Consider the following 20,706-nt stretch of genomic DNA (forward strand, 5'->3'; position numbering starts at 1 on the left):
TTGTAATACCAGGTTGCAGCCAGGATCATTAGCTGAATAAAAAAGTACGAGTGTCCCCTTTCGTTGTCTGACTTGCGGAGAGCGAAAAAATAAAATAAAATTATTCGCCGTCAAAATGCAGCTTCAGCCTTTCGTCCTATTGTCACTAGTGAGCATATGGCGTCCGAAAAAATGGTCCTCGAGTCTCGCCGTGACACTGTACTCGCTGTACACTGTGGTCTCGCTGATCGTTTACTACACGTTCATGATATCCGAAATACTGGATATTATACTTCTCGCCGAAAACGTGCAGCAAATCATGGAAAACATGATACAGCTGATCAACATAACTAACGTCACGCAGAAGAGTTTCTCTTTTTTGTCGAAAAGGAAAAAAATCATTCGGTTCATCGACATGTTTTTCGACGACGTCGCTCTGCCGCAGACCCCCGAGGAGGAGGCCATTCAGAAGAAATTCGATGACGAGTCTAGGTAATATGATTTTTTAAGTAATGCAGAGTTTATTTTTAGTTGATCAAAATGAAAAAATGTTTTTTTTTCATACATGATGAGTTGGGAGCTTTCACGAAACGATTACACTTGGGCCTATTTTTTTTTTAATTTTAACAGAAAGCTCGTGAAATGGTTGATTAAAAATATGTTGTGAAAACGTAAAAAAATTTCTGAAGGAGATAAACAAAGTAGTGTTTTAATTAATGGTTGTGTAGAAAAAACATAAAATTAATGTCGAAATGAAGCGGTTTCGTTATGATTTTCATTTTCTCTTAATAAAAATATAAAAAAGTAATTTCAGAAAATTTTATTTATTTTTAGCCATGTATTAATAATGAAATTTTTTATGCACCGAGAAAAAAAAATACAATAAATTTTAAGGATTATTGAATAATTAAGCTACATTTATTACGCATTAAATTTTTTTTGTAAAGGGTTATGATAACGATTTTTCACGGTAGCGATTTGTTGCCTTAGTGAAAAAATTTATATCATGATTTTGAGTTTCATAGTACATAGTATTATTAGGGTATGGAGTTTGAATTTTTTAAATAGTTGAGATTACATTATACAAAAACAAAAAAACAAAAAAAACAATAGTACTTCTGCACTCTCCAAATTATAATAATTGTACAAAACTAAAAATACATTCAATAATAAAACCAATTAAGTAAAAATATATTTTTCAGCGCAAGTTATAACTATCTTGTAACAAAATTTATTTGACATCTACAGTCGTTTTCTTATTCTATTTATTTTACATTTTAATAAACTTATAATTGTTAAAAAATCGCTTAAAAATTTTAGTTCGATTTTATATTTCAAGGTGTACGTAGAATGTCTTAAAAAATCTATTAGACAATCTTGTAACAATAAAAACTATTTTTTGTTGCAATTTTTCCAAAGTATTAATGTTCAATTAATAAAAAAGAAAAAAAAACATTTAAAATTCAATCGTAAACAGACGAAAAAAGACGAAATCACACCAGGTTGTAGAGCTAACACAGTAATTTTTTTTTTTTTTGCCACTTTAAAGACACACAATACCTATGGGGTTGCAGTAAAAACTTTTCTTTTTCCAGCCCTCTTGTCCATGTTATCAAAAAAGTCGTTCATTCCGGGATTCAGTTGGAAAAAATTACGCTCGAAGCGATTGAACGACTCCCCGCATTCAATGACGTTCCGCATGTCGCTCTCGCCCAAAAACGACATGATCTTGTGCAATACCCTGGCCGGGAGGCAGCAACGACTCAACGTGTACAAATACGTAGCCGCCAGATCGTAACAAGAACAATACCTACAGCCGATCCAATACTGCTTCTGCAGCATGGCCTTGTAAATGGGAAAGCGCGCGTCCACCACCAACACCTTGCGCCTATCTCCCTGCCGGACCATTTTGCCGATAAACGGCTCCCCCACGAGAACCACCGACAAGTGCCTCTCGGCCACCAGAAAATCGTACACGCTTCTGCTCTCCCTTCTGATCCTGGTCTCCTTCATCCTCCGCACCTCCTCCAAGCAAAGGTCCGCGAAGTCCGACTCGCCACCCCCAAACACCCCGGCCAACCTCGAGCCGACGCGCATCCCAGCCACGGCCCTCTTGACCAAAGCCCTCGCGACGCAAGCCTTCACGGGCTCGTCCACCAGCGGCGCCCCATCCTCGAGCAGACCCTCCACCCGCGCCCCCACGTCCAACAAAAACTCCACTGCGCCGAGCTTCCTGCCCTCCACGGCGTAATGCAGGGCAGTTTTGCCCCCACCGTCCGGGTAATCGATGGACTCGCAGTACCGCATGGCCATCTGCTGGAAGACCAACTCGTCAGCCGCGCCAACGGCCAAGTGCAGCGGCGCCAAGCCACGGGAGTTCCTTCCGTAGAGATCGGTCCCCTTGGCCAACTTGCGGAGCAATCGTAAACTCTCGCCGTGTTGGAGAAACAGGTGCAGAGCCGTGTCCCCGGCTTGGTCAGGGATGCTGGGGTCGGCGCCGCGGTCCAGCAGCAGGAGGGCCAGCTCGTCGAGGCCCTGGTCCACGGCGTAGTGCAGCGGTGTCTTGCCGTGGGCGTCGACTCTGTTGGGGTCGACGCCGTGGCGTATGAGCTTGGCCAGTAGGGCTTTGTTGTTCCCGGCCACGGCCTTGTGCGCGAGGCTTTGGCCGTCGATGCCCACCTCGGACAGGACTTCCTTACTGACACCCACCAGAGCTACGAATATCGTGTCGCTTTGGCAGTCCGCGATGGCGCGGTAGTAGGTGGATTCGCCCGATTCGTCGGTCGTACCGCGCAACCGGTCGCCAAACTCGCCGAGTAGGTACCGGACGATTTTTTTCGATTTTCTACTCGCTGAGATCAACACGCTCGAGAGAAACTGCGCGTCCTGCTTATTGCCGGGGTGTAGCTCCAGCAAGTACTCCATTATCTGCAAGGATTTTTTAACGAGTTTAACGTAAAAGCTTGGGGTATTCGATGGTTTCATCGAGTATTCAGTAGCGCGACTTTTGTTTTTTTGTTTCCCCGATTCGTGGACATTCGGAGAATGAAGTTCAACTTCAGGTGTTGGCGCGCGTTCAGAAAATGTATCGGTAAGCCAAGTGGTCGTTAAAAAGACTGCTCCGCGCACAAAGTGTATGTACACTTTGGGTAGGCGCGAAAGAAGTTGAACTTCACATTTCATTGGGTGTCAAAGAAATGGGGTACAATAAATTCTTACGTGAAACGAGAATATCATGCGTATGATCAAGACTTACCTCAGCGTTGTCCAGAGCTACAACTACATCCCACGTTGTGTTGTCTTGTACTTCGTGATTGTCCAATTGTACGTTAGGATCACAGCCGTGTTCGATCAACTTTTTTATCACGTTCAAATTCTTTCCAACAAAGGACTTGGCCAGCGTGATTGTCGGTCTCTCGGTGCTATATTCGATGGTCGGTTTGGCACCATATTCAAACAAAATTTCAACCGCCCGAAGATCACCGTTGCGAGCGGCCAAATCAAGGGGTGTCTCGTTAAAATCGTTCAATTCGTCGATGGGCCACAATTTTTTTTCCAAAGCCAAGCGTAAGAGATCGTAATTTTTATTATTTATGTAAGCATGCAACTGACACGATGACATACTGGCAAGCGATGATTTTCTTTTTTTTTGTTGAAATATGTAAAGTAAAAGTGTGCACCAACAACTGGGGGAACAACGTTTCTTCTCTTGAGCAAAAACCAAAACTTATTGCTACCTTGATGACTACACTTTTGAACAGTAATCGAGAGAAATCAAGTCACCATAGTATTTACAGGGCCCATTAATAGTTTTCGTATACTTAACAACTCAACACGAATACTTTCTCGAATCGTGAAATCACCGCCAATTGTGACGTAGTTTGTATTTGTCATCCTCGTATCAAGTGATACCCTCTTTGTTGTACTCTTTTGTGATTGGGGTAGGGATGCTCAAATGGGGCGTGAACTAAAGTATTAAACGGCTGTTTCCCCAATTTAGATGTCCCTTTGATTTATACTCGAGCTGGCCACTAATTACTTGCAAATTGACGCAATTAGGAGCACATAAATTATTTCTAAAAGTAACGGACACATTTTCAACATTTATACAACTCTGAGTTGTAAAAACAACTTCTTTCGGCGTTTTGCGTTAATTGGGGATAGCCTGTACCCATAAAAAGAAAAATATCAAAAATACTTGGTTGAAAAAATTTAATAAAAATAGTAAGATAAATAAAAATTTGACGATTTGCCATTTCTGGGAATAAAAACAATGGAAAATAATCATTTGCTTATCATAAGTGCCCCCACTAAGAGGTGAACTTTCTAATAGAAAGTTGGTGACGTAATCTTAAATTAATTTAATTTGAAAGGATTATTATTCTCTTGTGATTTGCTTGACGTGTTTGCGAAGAAAAAGAAAACCCCTCAAACTGAGAGACACATGTATACTATTACATAAAAATCTACAATAATATGTATATATATATGATAATTTAATAAAAATGTACGAATTATACATGTAACATATATATTAAAAACGTGTTGATAATATACAATAATAGACGTTATTATATCAAAATGTACAAATAACCATACATATACGTATATGATACGTAGATTATAAAATTAATGTGTATTAAAATATATAAAAAGCAAAAAATGCATTATTCGACCCACCCGAGGATGATAATAAATATATATCCTGTAGGAGCAACACCCACAAGCTGGCCGGTCTGTACTCGATATCGGTGATCACCTTCGTGTACATGCCCTACGTAGATTGTGATACGTAGATTATAAAATTAATGTGTATTAAAATATATAAAAAGCAAAAAATGCATTATTTGATCCACCCGAGGATGATAATAAATATATATCCTGTAGGAGCAACACCCACAAGCTGGCCGGTCTGTACTCGATATCGGTGATCACCTTCGTGTACATGCCCTACGTAGATTGTGATACGTAGATTATAAAATTAATGTGTATTAAAATATATAAAAAGCAAAAAATGCATTATTTGACCCACCCGAGGATGATAATAAATATATATCCTGTAGGAGCAACACCCACAAGCTGGCCGGTCTGTACTCGATATCGGTGATCACCTTCGTGTACATGCCCTACGTAGATTGTGATACGTAGATTATACAATTAATGTGTATTAAAATATATAAAAAGCAAAAAATGCATTATTCGACCCACCCGAGGATGATAATAAATATATATCCTGTAGGAGCAACACCCACAAGCTGGCCGGTCTGTACTCGATATCGGTGATCACCTTCGTGTACATGCCCTACGTAGATTGTGATACGTAGATTATAAAAGTAATGTGTATTAAAATATATAAAAAGCAAAAAATGCATTATTCGACCCACCCGAGGATGATAATAAATATATATCCTGTAGGAGCAACACCCACAAGCTGGCCGGTCTGTACTCGATATCGGTGATCACCTTCGTGTACATGCCCTACGTAGATTGTGATACGTAGATTATAAAATTAATGTGTATTAAAATATATAAAAAGCAAAAAATGCATTATTCGACCCACCCGAGGATGATAATAAATATATATCCTGTAGGAGCAACACCCACAAGCTGGCCGGTCTGTACTCGATATCGGTGATCACCTTCGTGTACATGCCCTACGTAGATTGTGATACGTAGATTATACAATTAATGTGTATTAAAATATATAAAAAGCCAAAAATGCATTATTCGACCCACCCGAGGATGATAATAAATATATATCCTGTAGGAGCAACACCCACAAGCTGGCCGGTCTGTACTCGATATCGGTGATCACCTTCGTGTACATGCCCTACGTAGATTGTGATACGTAGATTATAAAATTAATGTGTATTAAAATATATAAAAAGCAAAAAATGCATTATTTGACCCACCCGAGGATGATAATAAATATATATCCTGTAGGAGCAACACCCACAAGCTGGCCGGTCTGTACTCGATATCGGTGATCACCTTCGTGTACATGCCCTACGTAGATTGTGATACGTAGATTATAAAATTAATGTGTATTAAAATATATAAAAAGCAAAAAATGCATTATTTGACCCACCCGAGGATGATAATAAATATATATCCTGTAGGAGCAACACCCACAAGCTGGCCGGTCTGTACTCGATATCGGTGATCACCTTCGTGTACATGCCCTACGTAGATTGTGATACGTAGATTATAAAATTAATGTGTATTAAAATATATAAAAAGCAAAAAATGCATTATTCGACCCACCCGAGGATGATAATAAATATATATCCTGTAGGAGCAACACCCACAAGCTGGCCGGTCTGTACTCGATATCGGTGATCACCTTCGTGTACATGCCCTACGTAGATTGTGATACGTAGATTATAAAATTAATGTGTATTAAAATATATAAAAAGCAAAAAATGCATTATTTGACCCACCCGAGGATGATAATAAATATATATCCTGTAGGAGCAACACCCACAAGCTGGCCGGTCTGTACTCGATATCGGTGATCACCTTCGTGTACATGCCCTACGTAGATTGTGATACGTAGATTATAAAATTAATGTGTATTAAAATATATAAAAAGCAAAAAATGCATTATTCGACCCACCCGAGGATGATAATAAATATATATCCTGTAGGAGCAACACCCACAAGCTGGCCGGTCTGTACTCGATATCGGTGATCACCTTCGTATACATGCCCTACGTAGATTGTGATACGTAGATTATAAAATTAATTTGTATTAAAATATATAAAAAGCAAAAAATGCATTATTTGACCCACCCGAGGATGATAATAAATATATATCCTGTAGGAGCAACACCCACAAGCTGGCCGGTCTGTACTCGATATCGGTGATCTCCTTCGTGTACATGCCCTACGTAGATTGTGATACGTAGATTATAAAATTAATGTGTATTAAAATATATAAAAAGCAAAAAATGCATTATTTGACCCACCCGAGGATGATAATAAATATATATCCTGTAGGAGCAACACCCACAAGCTGGCCGGTCTGTACTCGATATCGGTGATCACCTTCGTGTACATGCCCTACGTAGATTGTGATACGTAGATTATAAAATTAATGTGTATTAAAATATATAAAAAGCAAAAAATGCATTATTTGACCCACCCGAGGATGATAATAAATATATATCCTGTAGGAGCAACACCCACAAGCTGGCCGGTCTGTACTCGATATCGGTGATCACCTTCGTGTACATGCCCTACGTAGATTGTGATACGTAGATTATAAAATTAATGTGTATTAAAATATATAAAAAGCAAAAAATGCATTATTCGACCCACCCGAGGATGATAATAAATATATATCCTGTAGGAGCAACAACCACAAGCTGGCCGGTCTGTACTCGATATCGGTGATCACCTTCGTGTACATGCCCTACGTAGATTGTGATACGTAGATTATAAAATTAATGTGTATTAAAATATATAAAAAGCAAAAAATGCATTATTCGACCCACCCGAGGATGATAATAAATATATATCCTGTAGGAGCAACACCCACAAGCTGGCCGGTCTGTACTCGATATCGGTGATCACCTTCGTATACATGCCCTACGTAGATTGTGATACGTAGATTATAAAATTAATTTGTATTAAAATATATAAAAAGCAAAAAATGCATTATTTGACCCACCCGAGGATGATAATAAATATATATCCTGTAGGAGCAACACCCACAAGCTGGCCGGTCTGTACTCGATATCGGTGATCTCCTTCGTGTACATGCCCTACGTAGATTGTGATACGTAGATTATAAAATTAATGTGTATTAAAATATATAAAAAGCAAAAAATGCATTATTTGACCCACCCGAGGATGATAATAAATATATATCCTGTAGGAGCAACACCCACAAGCTGGCCGGTCTGTACTCGATATCGGTGATCACCTTCGTGTACATGCCCTACGTAGATTGTGATACGTAGATTATAAAATTAATGTGTATTAAAATATATAAAAAGCAAAAAATGCATTATTCGACCCACCCGAGGATGATAATAAATATATATCCTGTTGGAGCAACACCCACAAGCTGGCCGGTCTGTACTCGATATCGGTGATCACCTTCGTGTACATGCCCTACGTAGATTGTGATACGTAGATTATAAAATTAATGTGTATTAAAATATATAAAAAGCAAAAAATGCATTATTCGACCCACCCGAGGATGATAATAAATATATATCCTGTAGGAGCAACACCCACAAGCTGGCCGGTCTGTACTCGATATCGGTGATCACCTTCGTGTACATGCCCTACGTAGATTGTGATACGTAGATTATAAAATTAATGTGTATTAAAATATATAAAAAGCAAAAAATGCATTATTCGACCCACCCGAGGATGATGATAAATATATATCCTGTAGGAGCAACACCCACAAGCTGGCCGGTCTGTACTCGATATCGGTGATCACCTTCGTGTACATGCCCTACGTAGATTGTGATACGTAGATTATAAAATTAATGTGTATTAAAATATATAAAAAGCAAAAAATGCATTATTCGACCCACCCGAGGATGATAATAAATATATATCCTGTAGGAGCAACACCCACAAGCTGGCCGGTCTGTACTCGATATCGGTGATCACCTTCGTGTACATGCCCTACTTCATCTCGGACATCGAGGACCGAGTGTTGCCCTACCGCGGCTGGCTCCCCTATTCCCTCGACAGCGTCAGGAACTATCGCATAGCTTACCTGCACCAGGCGTGGGCGGTGACCATCGCGGCCTCGGTCAACGCGTCCACGGAGGTGTTGGTCAGTGGTTTCATGATACAGATATGCGCGCAGTTCCGGATACTGGAGGAGCGCTTCGCCCGTTTGACGCAAACGGTCAAGGCCATGAGGGACGAGGGTGTGGACGAGGGGCTGGTCTTTGCCGAGGAGAAGAAGTTGCTCGTCAAACTTATACAACACCACCTGAAGATTTTCGAGTGAGTTTTTTTTTTTTTTTTTTTTTTTTTTTTGGTGGAAGCAGAGCTTGCCGTGAATAATGAATTTTATTCTATCCTCGAAAAAATATGGCAGGTCTCTGTACAGCATCACTTTTTCACACTAGATTAAATTAATTTTCGCTTCTTTGTACCGTGCAAAATATTAGTACAACCTCAAGAATGAAAATATGAAAGTACGTAAAAGATACTTTTTAAATTCATGTTTGTGGTCAATGAAAGTTTTTTTTTTTTTTTATACTAATTTGCTGTATAGTTAAATAAAAAAAAAAAAAAGAAAGTATAAATATTCCAAGGGTTACGACTTGCTTGTTGTCCCTAATTTTCTCATTACATGGAAATAAAACATTTATTTTTTGTTAGACTATTTCAAAACTTACTAGCCATATCCATGACAGATCGGCAATTGCGTGGCAATATTTTTTTAAATTCATGGACAATAAATTTTTTATCCATATTTTTCAAACGATTTTTTCAATTATACGTTGTTTTTATAAAATAATGTAGGTAATAAATCTAAAATAGAAATGAGAGAAGCTGAAGAAACTAAATTATTTATTTCAAGTAAAACAGTGATTTGTTATTGCAGGCCAGAAATGATATGTAATATTACTTAATACACGATTGCAGGATGGCTGAATTGCTCAACGACATATACGTTTTTGTCATTCTGTTCCAATTTGTCGCGAGTATCGTCGTTTTGTGCGTATGCACGTACAATTTGGCCCTCTGCCCATCCGTCAACAGCGACTTTGTAACCCTTTTGTTGTTCCAATCCTGCATGCTGTTGCAAATTTTTCTCTACACTTGGTACGGTAACGAGATAACTTTGAGGGTGAGTTTTTACCCTTCTATGTTCTTTTATGAGGATTATAAATATATGCAATAAAAAAGAATTGTGTTCCTTTTACATTTGATTTGTTTTTCATTTTTTTTTTTTTTTTTTTTTTTTTTTTTACAATGAATAACATATTTATACCTTGGAAAAATTATCTTTGTGATGGATTTTTTCCTCTCTCTCGCTGTTCCAGAGCACAGATTTGGGAAATAACATACTCCTCACGGATTGGAGACACTTGAGCCAAACTGGAATAAAACATCTGATGATCATCTGCCACCGAACGACCAAGCCAATAATCATGAGCAGCGGATACGTAATAACATTGTCAAACGTTGCTTTCACTAGTGTGAGTATACATACATATACATTTGTGATATTAAATTTTTTAACTTGTAATGTGGTTATTGCTTTCCTTTCAGATCGTCAAAACGTCATACTCCGTGTACAACGTTCTCTCGGTGTAAACCTGTTGAAAGTTATCTGTTGTTGAAGTTTAGTTTAAATTTAGACAAAATACATACGAATAATATATACTGCACGTATGTTTTCATTTTATTTACTTATTAATCAAATCATCATTTTTCATTACTTTTTTAATGACTACTTTAATACTTGTAAGCATGTATTACAAGTACAAGCATTCAACTATGGCATATTGTACCTTGTTTACAGTTTATTGAGGTCCAAGTACTCTTCTACAGTAATTTTTACCTGCATTATTAGTTTTTGCTTTTTTTTCAGATCTAAATTGTATTTTTAACAGCAATTAATACCAAGTTATACCTTTAGCGCTTACTCGTATTGCACAAACGATAAACTCATCAAACACTAGTGTTACCGTTATTTATTTATGCGTTCATTTATTTAACTGTTTAGTTAACTATGAATTTATTGATTTATTTACGTTTCTTTCGTTGTTTTTTTTTTATTATTTGTTTACGCGTTTATTTTTTTAACGATTATTTAATTTATTAATTTATGCTTCTTCCATTGTATATATTTTTTTATTTTTTTATTAGATACACATTAGAATTTTACAATAATTAATGATAATTTTTGCCCGTAAAAAGCAACGCAGATACCGATACAGGGGCGCGGAACAAATAGAAAAAAAACACAAAATGTAATTTATAATGTGAAAAAACACAACGGCAGTACACATAAACAAAAATATATTTGTGTAAAATATAAATTTAATTATTCATCTATTCACGTTATGACTTTTGAAACTAAGCCAGTATTTATTGCGTTTCCAAGCCTCATAATAAAACAAATAGTGAATAAAGTATAGTCTCCCCTTCGTCTCCAATTCAACTCGCTTTATTCTAGATATTACCCTTAATTACATACACATGACTCCGACGAAGGGAAGCACATAATATACTTTGCGTCGTTGCGTGTAATTATCAATCGACAACTTTTAATAGTTGCATTCTACGACCTGATGTCGATATTACGTATAAACTAATATTCTTGTATGTAAGAGCTGACGTTGTCCATACACCCACAAGATACAAAGTTATTTCAGGGAGGCGAAAATGATGCGAGTACTCCCACTGACCTTTTTAATTTTCCAAATTTTTGGCTTTTGGCGACCGCCAGCTTGGAAATCGAGGGCTTCGATTCTCATTTACAACGCTTTTACCATTTTCATGTATACGCTCAACGCCACGTTCGCACTGTCGCAGATTCTGAGTATACTTTTCAACGCCCAAAACGTGGACGAAATCACCGAGAGCTCGTTTTTGTGTTTGTCGATAATGAGCGCTTGTTTGAAGGTGCTCAATTTATTGCTGAAACGTAACGACCTCATCGAATTGACCAACACCTTGCTCGGTGGTTTGTACAAATACCGCGATGATGACGAAGAAAAAATCCAACGAAAGTTTGACAGCACTGCGAGGTTTGTGTCGCATACAAAAAAATTCATTGAATCATTCGAGAGGTTTTTTTTTTTTTTTTTTTTTTTTCAAGCCTCATTTTTCTGTAATTAATGTTGCACCTAGAGTCCAAAAATTAATTTTAAAAATTAGAGTACCCTCAGGTTGTTACCCAAACAAGGTTGAAATGTTAGTTTTAGTCTTAACGTTTATGTTGTTACGCAATACATATTTTCATTATTTCGTTTTATTTCTGTTAAAAAAAAAAAAAAACGTGATGAAAATTAATGTGCTCCTAAAACAAAAATATTGTTATAACAGTATAAAAATATTTTGAAGTGATTCATTTACCATTATTCCAGTCCTCGAGTAATTTGTTGTTGCTCATCGGTAAACCCGAACCCTCGGTTAAAGATAATCCCAAAGCAATAAAGTCTTTGGATAAATAAAAAATTTGCATTTCATGCGCATCCCTCGAAAATCCCTGGCCCAATAAGATTCAACACCATTGTCTACTCGGGAATGATATCATTGAGCGCCGTGATGGTAACCCTGCAGTCCTTGTTCAACACCGTACCCGAAAGGAGACTGCCCTTCCCATCTTGGCACCCTTACAACTACACCAGAAGGACCGACGTCTACGTCGCGTCTTACTTCCATCAGCTGATGGGTAACATCACCTCGGCTTTCCTACACGTCGGCAGCGATACTCTCGTGACGGGCATGATGATACAAATTTGCGCCCAACTCGAGATTTTGCAGAGTCGCATGAAAAAGCTACCCGATGGACTTCGAAGTGAAAACGCTCGTAGGATGTGCTGGGAAAAAAGGAGGTACCGGCAACCCGAAGAGCTTGGGGACATTATACGGCACCACGACTGCATATATCGGTAAAAAATTGTTGGAACGTGCAGTATAACTTTTAAAACGAAACGATATGACACATTTCTTTCCCCCACACACAGATTCTGTAAAATCTTCAACGCCACCTTTTCCATGATGATGGTCACTCAGTTTTTGATCGCGGCACTGGTTACGGGCTCGAGTGTCTTCCAGCTGTCGAAAATGCAACTGTTCAGCTCGAGGTTCTTTACGTTACTCTCTTACCTGATTTGCGTCGTCGCGCAGATTTTCCTTTACTGTTGGTACGGCGATGCAGTCTCCACCCAAGTGAACTTTATTGCTATATATTAACAATTACGTCATTTCTTAAGTACATCGCGTGACACATCACTTATGCATGATTGTTTTGTCGTGTAGAGTGTCAACGTGAGCAGCATTACTTTGGACGTGGACTGGACCCACCTGGATTCGGAGACAAAGAAAAGTTTGTTGGTCATGATGGCCAGATCGAGGAAACCCATAGAAATGAAAACCGGATGGATCATTCATTTGTCCATGTCATCTTTCGCAAAGGTCGATTGAAGATTATCATATATGTTCACATTGAACAGTTAATATCCATTGCACGTATTGTTCTTCGGTTTCAGATAATGAAGACCTCCTACTCTGCGTTCAACTTCATGCAACGTATGGCGTAACTCAATCAAATACGTAGTTGAGCTTATATATATATATATATATATATATATATGTTCTTTGTACAAGGAAAAAAAAAAAATACCATTGCAGTATCGTGACGTTTTCTCCACTTTTTTCCAACAAATTATGATCCATACAACGTAAGAATTAACTTTGTTCCAAAAATGCACCACAATACCAAAGTAATGAAATTATTGGAGTCAACGATGTCTCGGTTAGCTTCGACAAGTTTCACTCTGCACTTGTCGACTTGCGTACACTTGGGTCTCCATGGTCACCCATATATACATATATATATACCCATCAGTTCGGAAATAATCCGATTCATGACATATTCAGCGCATCTCTCGGTAACAAGCCTTTACTCGCCAATCATGTCTTACCCGAGACCACTTATTACAAGCTCTCGCATACTTGATACAATGGCCGCGTAAGTATCGGTTTGACAGAGTAGGGATATATACCAAGTGTGGAGGGTGTATGATTAAACGAGCTCATTACTAAATTACCCCTATACATATGCCTGTTTTTTCCGATTAAAGTCCCCGTACCTCCTTAAATGTATAGTTTTCCGATCGATAGTCGCGCGTATCCCCCTTGGTTCTGCTCTTGCGTATACCCGCAAACACCCGTGAAGGTGCACCTATACGGTTAAAAATGAAAATACTCCCAATACCCTTGGCAATCCTGACGATTTGCGGGTTCTGGCGACCCGCGAGCCTCGAGCCGAACTTCATAGCCAAACACGCGTACAATTGTTTCTCGTGCTTTGCCGTTTTTTTGATCTACACGTTCACCCTGAGCCACTTGGTCGGTATAGTCATCAGCGCCCAAGACTTTGAGGGACTGACCGGTAGTTGTTTCATGCTCCTGTCGATGCTCAACGTTTGCTGCAAAATAATCAACATCCTTTACTTCCACCGTGGTATCGCGGAGTTGACGAACATCCTGGAAACTGGTTACTGCGTTGCTAGAGACTCGGTTGAGCGAGACATACAGCTCAGGAACCACAACAAGGCCAGGTAATATTTTTTAACTGCATTACATGCCGATCGAAGCCGTTTGTAACTTCATTGATTTAATAACCGTACAGGATTGGATGAAAATACAAACGAGAATAAATAATTAAAAGCATGCATTGTGCTGGTTAACTTGTTGTCTTTGTTCCAGGCACTCTTTTAATCTTTCTGATTCATGCATCAAAAATATTTGACACCCTATCAAGGACATCAATGCTGAAATCAGTCGTCAACTACACCGTTGATTCTACGTTGATTCCATGTTGAATCAGCGTTGATTTAAGTTGAAGAATATTAGTAGTTAACTTCAAAACGAAGTTGTTTTTTTTCCACGTTAGCGTCGCAGCTAAATAAAATCGGCATTGATTAAACGTGGAATCGACAATATAATTTACGATTGACTTCAGCGTTGATTTATACAATTGATCATTTTGATTATTTGAACGTATATATATATGTGTTTTCCATGGATTTTCCACATGAAAAAATCCCCGAAGAATAATCATGAGAACTCCACGTGAAAAATTTGGGCAAAATTTCACGCGGTCCTTACAAATGTGGCTCATTCTTAAGGTTCTCGTATTTCGTTCCCGCGCGTCCAAACCAATGTTCTCTCTGATCCCCGCAACAGGCTCGTAACGCTGTTCTACCTAGCCCTGACGGAGACGACTTGCATGCTGATAACGGTGCGCACTTTTTTCCTCACCCCCCACAAGATACTGCCGTTCAAGGCTTGGATACCGTACGCCACGGAGGGCTCGATCACCCGGTACTGGCTGACGTTCCTCCACCAAACGATCGCCCACGTGGGAGCTGCCAACGTGCAAATCGCCAACGAAACCCTCATTTGCGGACTACTGATACACGCCTCGGCCCAACTCGAAGTTCTGAAGCACCGGTATCGAGTAATAACCGAGGAATCGGCGAGATCGGCGGACGGAGATGACCGGCTGAAGCGTCTGGTCGACTGTATCGAGCACCACCGGTGCATCAAACTGTTGGGTCTTTTTTTTTTTTTTTTTTTTCTCTCCATTGCGTGACGAGAGGTGCACGCACAGCTGAACCAATGCCAATTGTTTCAGGTTTAGCGCCAAACTGAACGGCACCTTCAACGTCATAATTTTCTTTCAATTCGTGACCAGCTCGCTGGTGTTGTGCTCGAGCGTGTACCTCCTGTCGAGGATGACTTTGCTCAGCGTGCACTTCATGTCGCTGTCGCTCTACCTGTCCTGCATGCTCTACCAGATATTTTTGTTCTGCTGGTACGGCAACGAGGTCATTTTACAGGTATGTAATGGCCAACCACGAGTATATACGTGCGCGTGAGTAAGCAATTTTTTTTGTTTTTTTCTTTTTTTGCCTCCCAATCAGAGCAGCGATCTCGTCGGTGCCATGTACGCGATGGATTGGACCGTGTTTGGCATAGATGACAAAAAGAATTTACTTCGGATGATGATACTCGTGCGAAAACCCATCAAGTTCACCAGTAGCTTCCTCATCAATTTGTCCATTGACTCTTATTGCAAAGTAAGCATTATTTCCTTCTACCGTTAATTATCGAGTGAACAATAATCGTGTCACTTGGGATTTTATACGGCTTTTCAGATATTGAAAACATCGTACTCGGTTTTTAATTTCCTTCAAAGAACGTCCATGTGATGCACTCTTGATTTCTATTTTGTTGAAGATTTACCAACCAGTTTGCAAACGTTCGAGGTACACTTGAGGCTTTTACAAGGAAATTCTATTGTTTTTATATAAAAGACATTCAATTGTTAACTGGTAACAGTTAGTGTACCCCCATGTAGTAGAATTCAATGAAAAACTATTGTAAATAATGAATATTGTAATTTACTAGCGAAATACCGTATTTCTATTTTTATTTTTATTTTTTCAGTTCCAAAAAAAAATAGTTAATCCTGTAGGTTTGTTCGCCGCTTACCTCGATTGGTGTTCCACAAGATCTCCAGACAAGTGATCTTTGAAGAAAAATAAAAAAACAATTTATTGGCATGCCTTGATAACATAAAATTTGGTTACGTTTTAATTTTGCAGTTTCAAAAAAAAATATTTTTCACACTAAATAATAATTACATCACATGCAATCATTCAGCTTCGAATAGCCAAAATATGTATTCACAAAATTGTTCTTTCACCATATAAATATAATAACTTTATAATTCAACATAGTTTGATACAGTTTATACAAAAAGAAAGATATTCGAAAGATAATGTATTTATACCAAAAAAAAAAAAAAAAACATTTTTTTGTGTTGTACACTTGTATCTGTACGATACCTACAGAGGCTACTATACTCTATGCATAGTTTTACCCGCGTACACTTGTTTTATAAACGTCATGAAAAATTTCATTTTCCACACTAGAAAACCACGTGAAAGGCGTCCATTTTCTTGCACTTTATTATGAAAAAAAAAAAAAAAAAGTCCAATGGCCTTTAATATTATTCCAGACACATACGACTGGTCTCATGCATCATAGTTATCGCAAGTCTTTTCAAATCCCTCGCGTTGAGGTAGTCAGTTATATTGGACATAACTTTGTTGGGCAAACATTGTTGAAAGTCCGTTTTGCTGAGAACACTTTGAAAAACATCATTCAAATGCTCTTTAACAACATCCAGCAACACCTTCTTTTCAATGGCCAAATCAATGCGGATTTTCAATGCACACTGGTAATACTGGAGTTTACATTTTTTATCAAGTTTCGAGCTTATACTCGTAAATTCATGGAGATAACTCTCGTTGTTCAATATTTTCACAAACGATTCGAATGGCATCGTGATGATCCTATAAATGGACATGTCGCCCACTTTGAGCACCTCCAATATGTCCAGCACGCGGTTACAGTCCAAGAGAACTTTGGGCATCGACTCAAATAGTCCTTGCGCCAGATCCAAGCATCCGATTGATCGGTTCAATCGCGTTAGAATGACGTAATAAAACGTCAGCAAGTACACCAATTCCTCGGGGGTCGACTCCTTAAAAATGTAATGAAAAGCCCAAGCTATTCCGGTGTAAATCGATCCAATGTCATTAAATTCCCAAAGTAGGCACGCCACTTTCAACGCGTCCTCGTTATGATTACTCGAGGAATAAAACTGCACAATGGATTCGGGGTAGCACCTGTTGGTTGAAAATGAGATTATTCGATCGGCAAATATCTTTGGACCTTTTTTTTTTTCTGGTCAAATGTGGCAAACCTCTCGGATCGAAAACCAGCTTCCAGGAGCATCTTGACGATGCTGTATCGGCACGCCATAAAAGCCACGTGTATAACTCTGTTGGTGTATCGGCCACAGTTTTTACGTTCCTTTGCATCGATTATGTCGAGCAAGCCATCGACAATTTGTTCGTGACCCAAATTAATGGCAACGATGAGTTCGTGGTATTGGGGTTTATTCTTATTGAAATGAATTCCTTTCGCAAAATTGCTTCCTACAACCGGTCTTCCGAGTGTCTTGTGGTCGACTCTTGTGATTCTCGCCAGTATTAGATTCATCAGTTTTACGTTTTGTCGTTTCGCTGCCAAAAAAATCGGCGTCTCATCGAAATTGTTGGGCATACAAAGACCCGCTCCTGCAAGAAAAAGTACGAATAATCAAGAATAATCTTGTTACTTATTGAAACGTCTTTTCTTTCACTGTTTTTGCAGACAAAACATGGACATGCAATACTCAAAGCATACTGTTACTGTATACATTATTTCTTTTTTTTACACTGATTGTAAGTACTGTCTGTGTCACTTTCGGTTCCAATTAGATAAAATCCATTCGGTCCAACCTCTTCATCTTTTACTTAAACAAAGACTGATCGAAATAAAAAGCATGAAAATTCATGAGCAGGTGTCCATATGTAAAACTCACTGCACTGCGATACAATGAATTTTTACGAGCTTTTATCCCCATCAGCTTTTGTTTAAAAACAAGGTGTTCAATGTTTTTTTATGTATGTATTTGTTTATGCAAACTACCAATCGCTAAGTTCAGATGCGCATCTTTATTTTTGTTTTTGTGCCCTTTTCTTTGACTCAACGATTACTTTTTGCCCTATTTCCGCAGTTACGAATCTATCTAGTTTTATATAAAAATCTACTCTCTAAATTTGAAATCGTGAAAATTGAATCCATCATTTGCTCAAGTGAGCAAGATTTTCACTGGCGAAATTGTGAAGAATTAAGATCGTCCATTCGTACCCCGTCCATATAAATTTTAATTCAAAATATGTATCGGTAATCCAATTAACGATCTCAATCCGAATGAACGAATACACATTATGCCGAGTGGTACAAACAACAAGTTAACCAACCTATTTTTATAGTAAAACGTCAAATCAATAGAAGTAGTATAAATATTCATCATTTCGCGATAAAATCCATGAATATTCGCTAGTTCATATGAGTTAAAAGTATAATTCTTTGAAATAGTGTGAAATCGACTGTTTAAACGGTGTAAATTCGCATACGCGCTATTTAAAAAAAGTTGTATCACTATTAAAAGTGGAGAGAGTAAGACATCAACGTATTGTTCTTACAATCGCAACAGAATGAGCGGAAAAAAGTGTTCGCCACGCATCAAGTTGGCACTTGAGGAAAAAAAAAAAAAAAATTGTATTATTCACCGTAATCGACAAGCAGATCAATGATCTTGCAGTACTCGGCGCTGAATCCCCGTTTCTTCAGCCTCAAAGCGACATGCAAGGGCGTATCGCCGAATTTATTCTTCAAATTAACGTTGGCCCCGCTCCGAAGGAGAGCCTCGATCTTGGCAACGTTCCCACCACCGACGGCCACGTGCAACCCCGAGTCACCCCTGACATCGCAGTTGTCGTTGTTGACCCGCTCGCACAGCGACTCCAACCAACATTCCTCTCCACTTTGATGACACCTGTCGTGCCTTTTGAACTCCATGTGGCACACCAGAACCTCCGGCGAAAAGCTCCCGTGGACGTCCAATACGCGCTCCACAAAATCCTTGTGCCGCAGCTCGTCCGGCACCCTGGGGGTGTTCCTGCACGCAGCCAGTAGACTCTGATAGAAATTATTGCTCTTTGCCCTAAAAAAAAAAAAAAATGTATCACGATTGGAATTCACCGCTCAAGTTTTGAATTACCAACCCGGCTTTGACGAGCTTTTCCGCCGAGCGAACCCTGTACGCCGAAATGGCAGCGTCAAGCGGCGTGTTGCCTCTCGAACTTTCAATGTTGGCATCCGCCTTGTGGTTGAGCAACAGTTGTACAATGTCCTCGAGGCCGAGGTGCGCGGCGATCCACAAAGCCGTGCGCCCGTGCATGTTGCGCGCGTTGGGATCGGCTCCGTTTTCGAGAAGAAACCGCGCTCCGTTGACCTGTGGGTTTTCCAAAAGTTTTGACATTCCCATGTGGGGTTTTGCAACCAACGGGCAATATTGTACCTGTCGCTTCGTCACCGCCACGATGAGGGCCGAGTCGTACGTGTCTATGTCCCGCACGTTCACGTTTGCGCCGTTATCGACGAGCAACTTCATTATCGCCAGCCTGTCGTCGTCCTGTGCGGGGCCGTTCGCGTCTACGTGGTCGTACACCGTGAACAAGGGCGCTTTGAAGTTGAGGTTCCAAACGTTGCCGCAACGTGGATTCCTTGAGTATATTGAGGAATATAAACGTGACAAGTATAACTTTTTTTTTGCGTCTTGAAATGAAAAATTACCTTTTTAAAAGTGCGTGAACTTTCCCACAGTTTCCGGAGCGAATCGCTTCGTCGAGGCTTTCCCTGTTCTGATGGCTCGTTGACACTGATATTCCGTCCTTTCAATGTGGAAATACATTGTTTTTTTAAACAATATTAACCATTTAAAACATTAACACGTGTTTAACATCTTGGTTTATGAATTATGTTGACAAGAAAATTATACAAATCCTAGAAATTTGGGTGACATCGGGCGTTAATGTTGGGATGCACATTTTGGTCAGATTTTGTTTAGGTGTTGAATAAAAAAAAAAAAAAACACGCGTTGAATATTTTTCGACAATAATACGGGGTAGACGTAATAAGAATCACAGAATATAAGTGATTGGATATGCTTATATTAGTTTAGAAATGCATTTCCCCTGAATAAAGTAACAGAAAAATGTTTCACAGAAAAAAAAAAAAACATTGTCATGGTATTAATCTTTATATATATTATTTACATTCACGTTCTCTAGTATGAATTAAATTTATTTTTTACTTATTAAATGCTGACAAAGGTATAGCTTATTATAATATTATTTATTTTGTTAACTTAATTTTATTTGTATTTTTTAACGTTATTAGTCTCACCATTATCCAGCTTTATATTTTCAGTCGGAATCAACACGTTTAGTTCACAGCTCACGAGCCTCAAAAATAGTAGCTACTATGTACTAATTGCTTAAGCGTTTGACGTTTACTACTCACCTTGAGAAATTTATTTTC

The 20,706-nt window shown here is 38.9% G+C and overlaps 4 protein-coding genes across 5 annotated transcripts; 3 read left to right on the top strand and 1 right to left on the bottom strand.

Moving 5' to 3' along the window:
- Positions 1–115: 115 nt before the first annotated feature.
- Positions 116–10,334, top strand: LOC106639045 (odorant receptor 9a-like). Its single transcript, XM_014352477.2, has 5 exons — positions 116–471; positions 8,563–8,955; positions 9,604–9,808; positions 10,005–10,160; positions 10,234–10,334. The coding sequence occupies exons 1-5, from the start codon at positions 116–118 to the stop codon at positions 10,276–10,278; spliced, it is 1,155 nt and encodes a 384-aa protein (XP_014207963.2). The 3' UTR covers positions 10,279–10,334.
- Positions 10,335–11,352: 1,018 nt separating this feature from the next.
- LOC106639046 (4-vinylanisole receptor-like) lies at positions 11,353–13,235 on the top strand. The gene is made up of 5 exons (XM_023391897.2): positions 11,353–11,717; positions 12,192–12,584; positions 12,660–12,864; positions 12,955–13,110; positions 13,185–13,235. Exons 1-5 carry the CDS (start codon positions 11,353–11,355, stop codon positions 13,233–13,235), a joined length of 1,170 nt encoding a protein of 389 aa, XP_023247665.2.
- Positions 13,236–13,851: 616 nt separating this feature from the next.
- LOC106639052 (4-vinylanisole receptor) lies at positions 13,852–15,914 on the top strand. The gene is made up of 5 exons (XM_014352486.2): positions 13,852–14,258; positions 14,887–15,252; positions 15,338–15,542; positions 15,627–15,782; positions 15,861–15,914. Exons 1-5 carry the CDS (start codon positions 13,894–13,896, stop codon positions 15,912–15,914), a joined length of 1,146 nt encoding a protein of 381 aa, XP_014207972.2. The 5' UTR covers positions 13,852–13,893.
- A 679-nt stretch (positions 15,915–16,593) lies between these two features.
- LOC149375384 (uncharacterized) lies at positions 16,594–20,656 on the bottom strand. Of its 2 annotated transcripts, XM_089588481.1 has the most exons (7): positions 20,572–20,656; positions 19,960–20,057; positions 19,685–19,889; positions 19,389–19,618; positions 18,894–19,327; positions 17,477–17,852; positions 16,594–17,399 (listed from the first exon to the last, which is right to left on the bottom strand). In XM_089588481.1, the coding sequence occupies exons 1-7, from the start codon at positions 20,572–20,574 to the stop codon at positions 16,718–16,720; spliced, it is 2,028 nt and encodes a 675-aa protein (XP_089444607.1). In that variant the 5' UTR covers positions 20,575–20,656; the 3' UTR covers positions 16,594–16,717. The 2 variants fall into 2 exon arrangements, with proteins under 2 accessions (XP_089444607.1, XP_089444606.1); XM_089588480.1 differs by having other exon boundaries at positions 19,389–19,889.
- Between the last annotated feature and the right edge of the window lie 50 nt (positions 20,657–20,706).

Source organism: Copidosoma floridanum, unplaced genomic scaffold (assembly GCF_036245765.1).
Source record: "Copidosoma floridanum isolate Cflo_tuat_1 unplaced genomic scaffold, Cflo_Japanese_pri ptg000007l, whole genome shotgun sequence".
NCBI lineage: Eukaryota > Metazoa > Arthropoda > Insecta > Hymenoptera > Encyrtidae > Copidosoma > Copidosoma floridanum.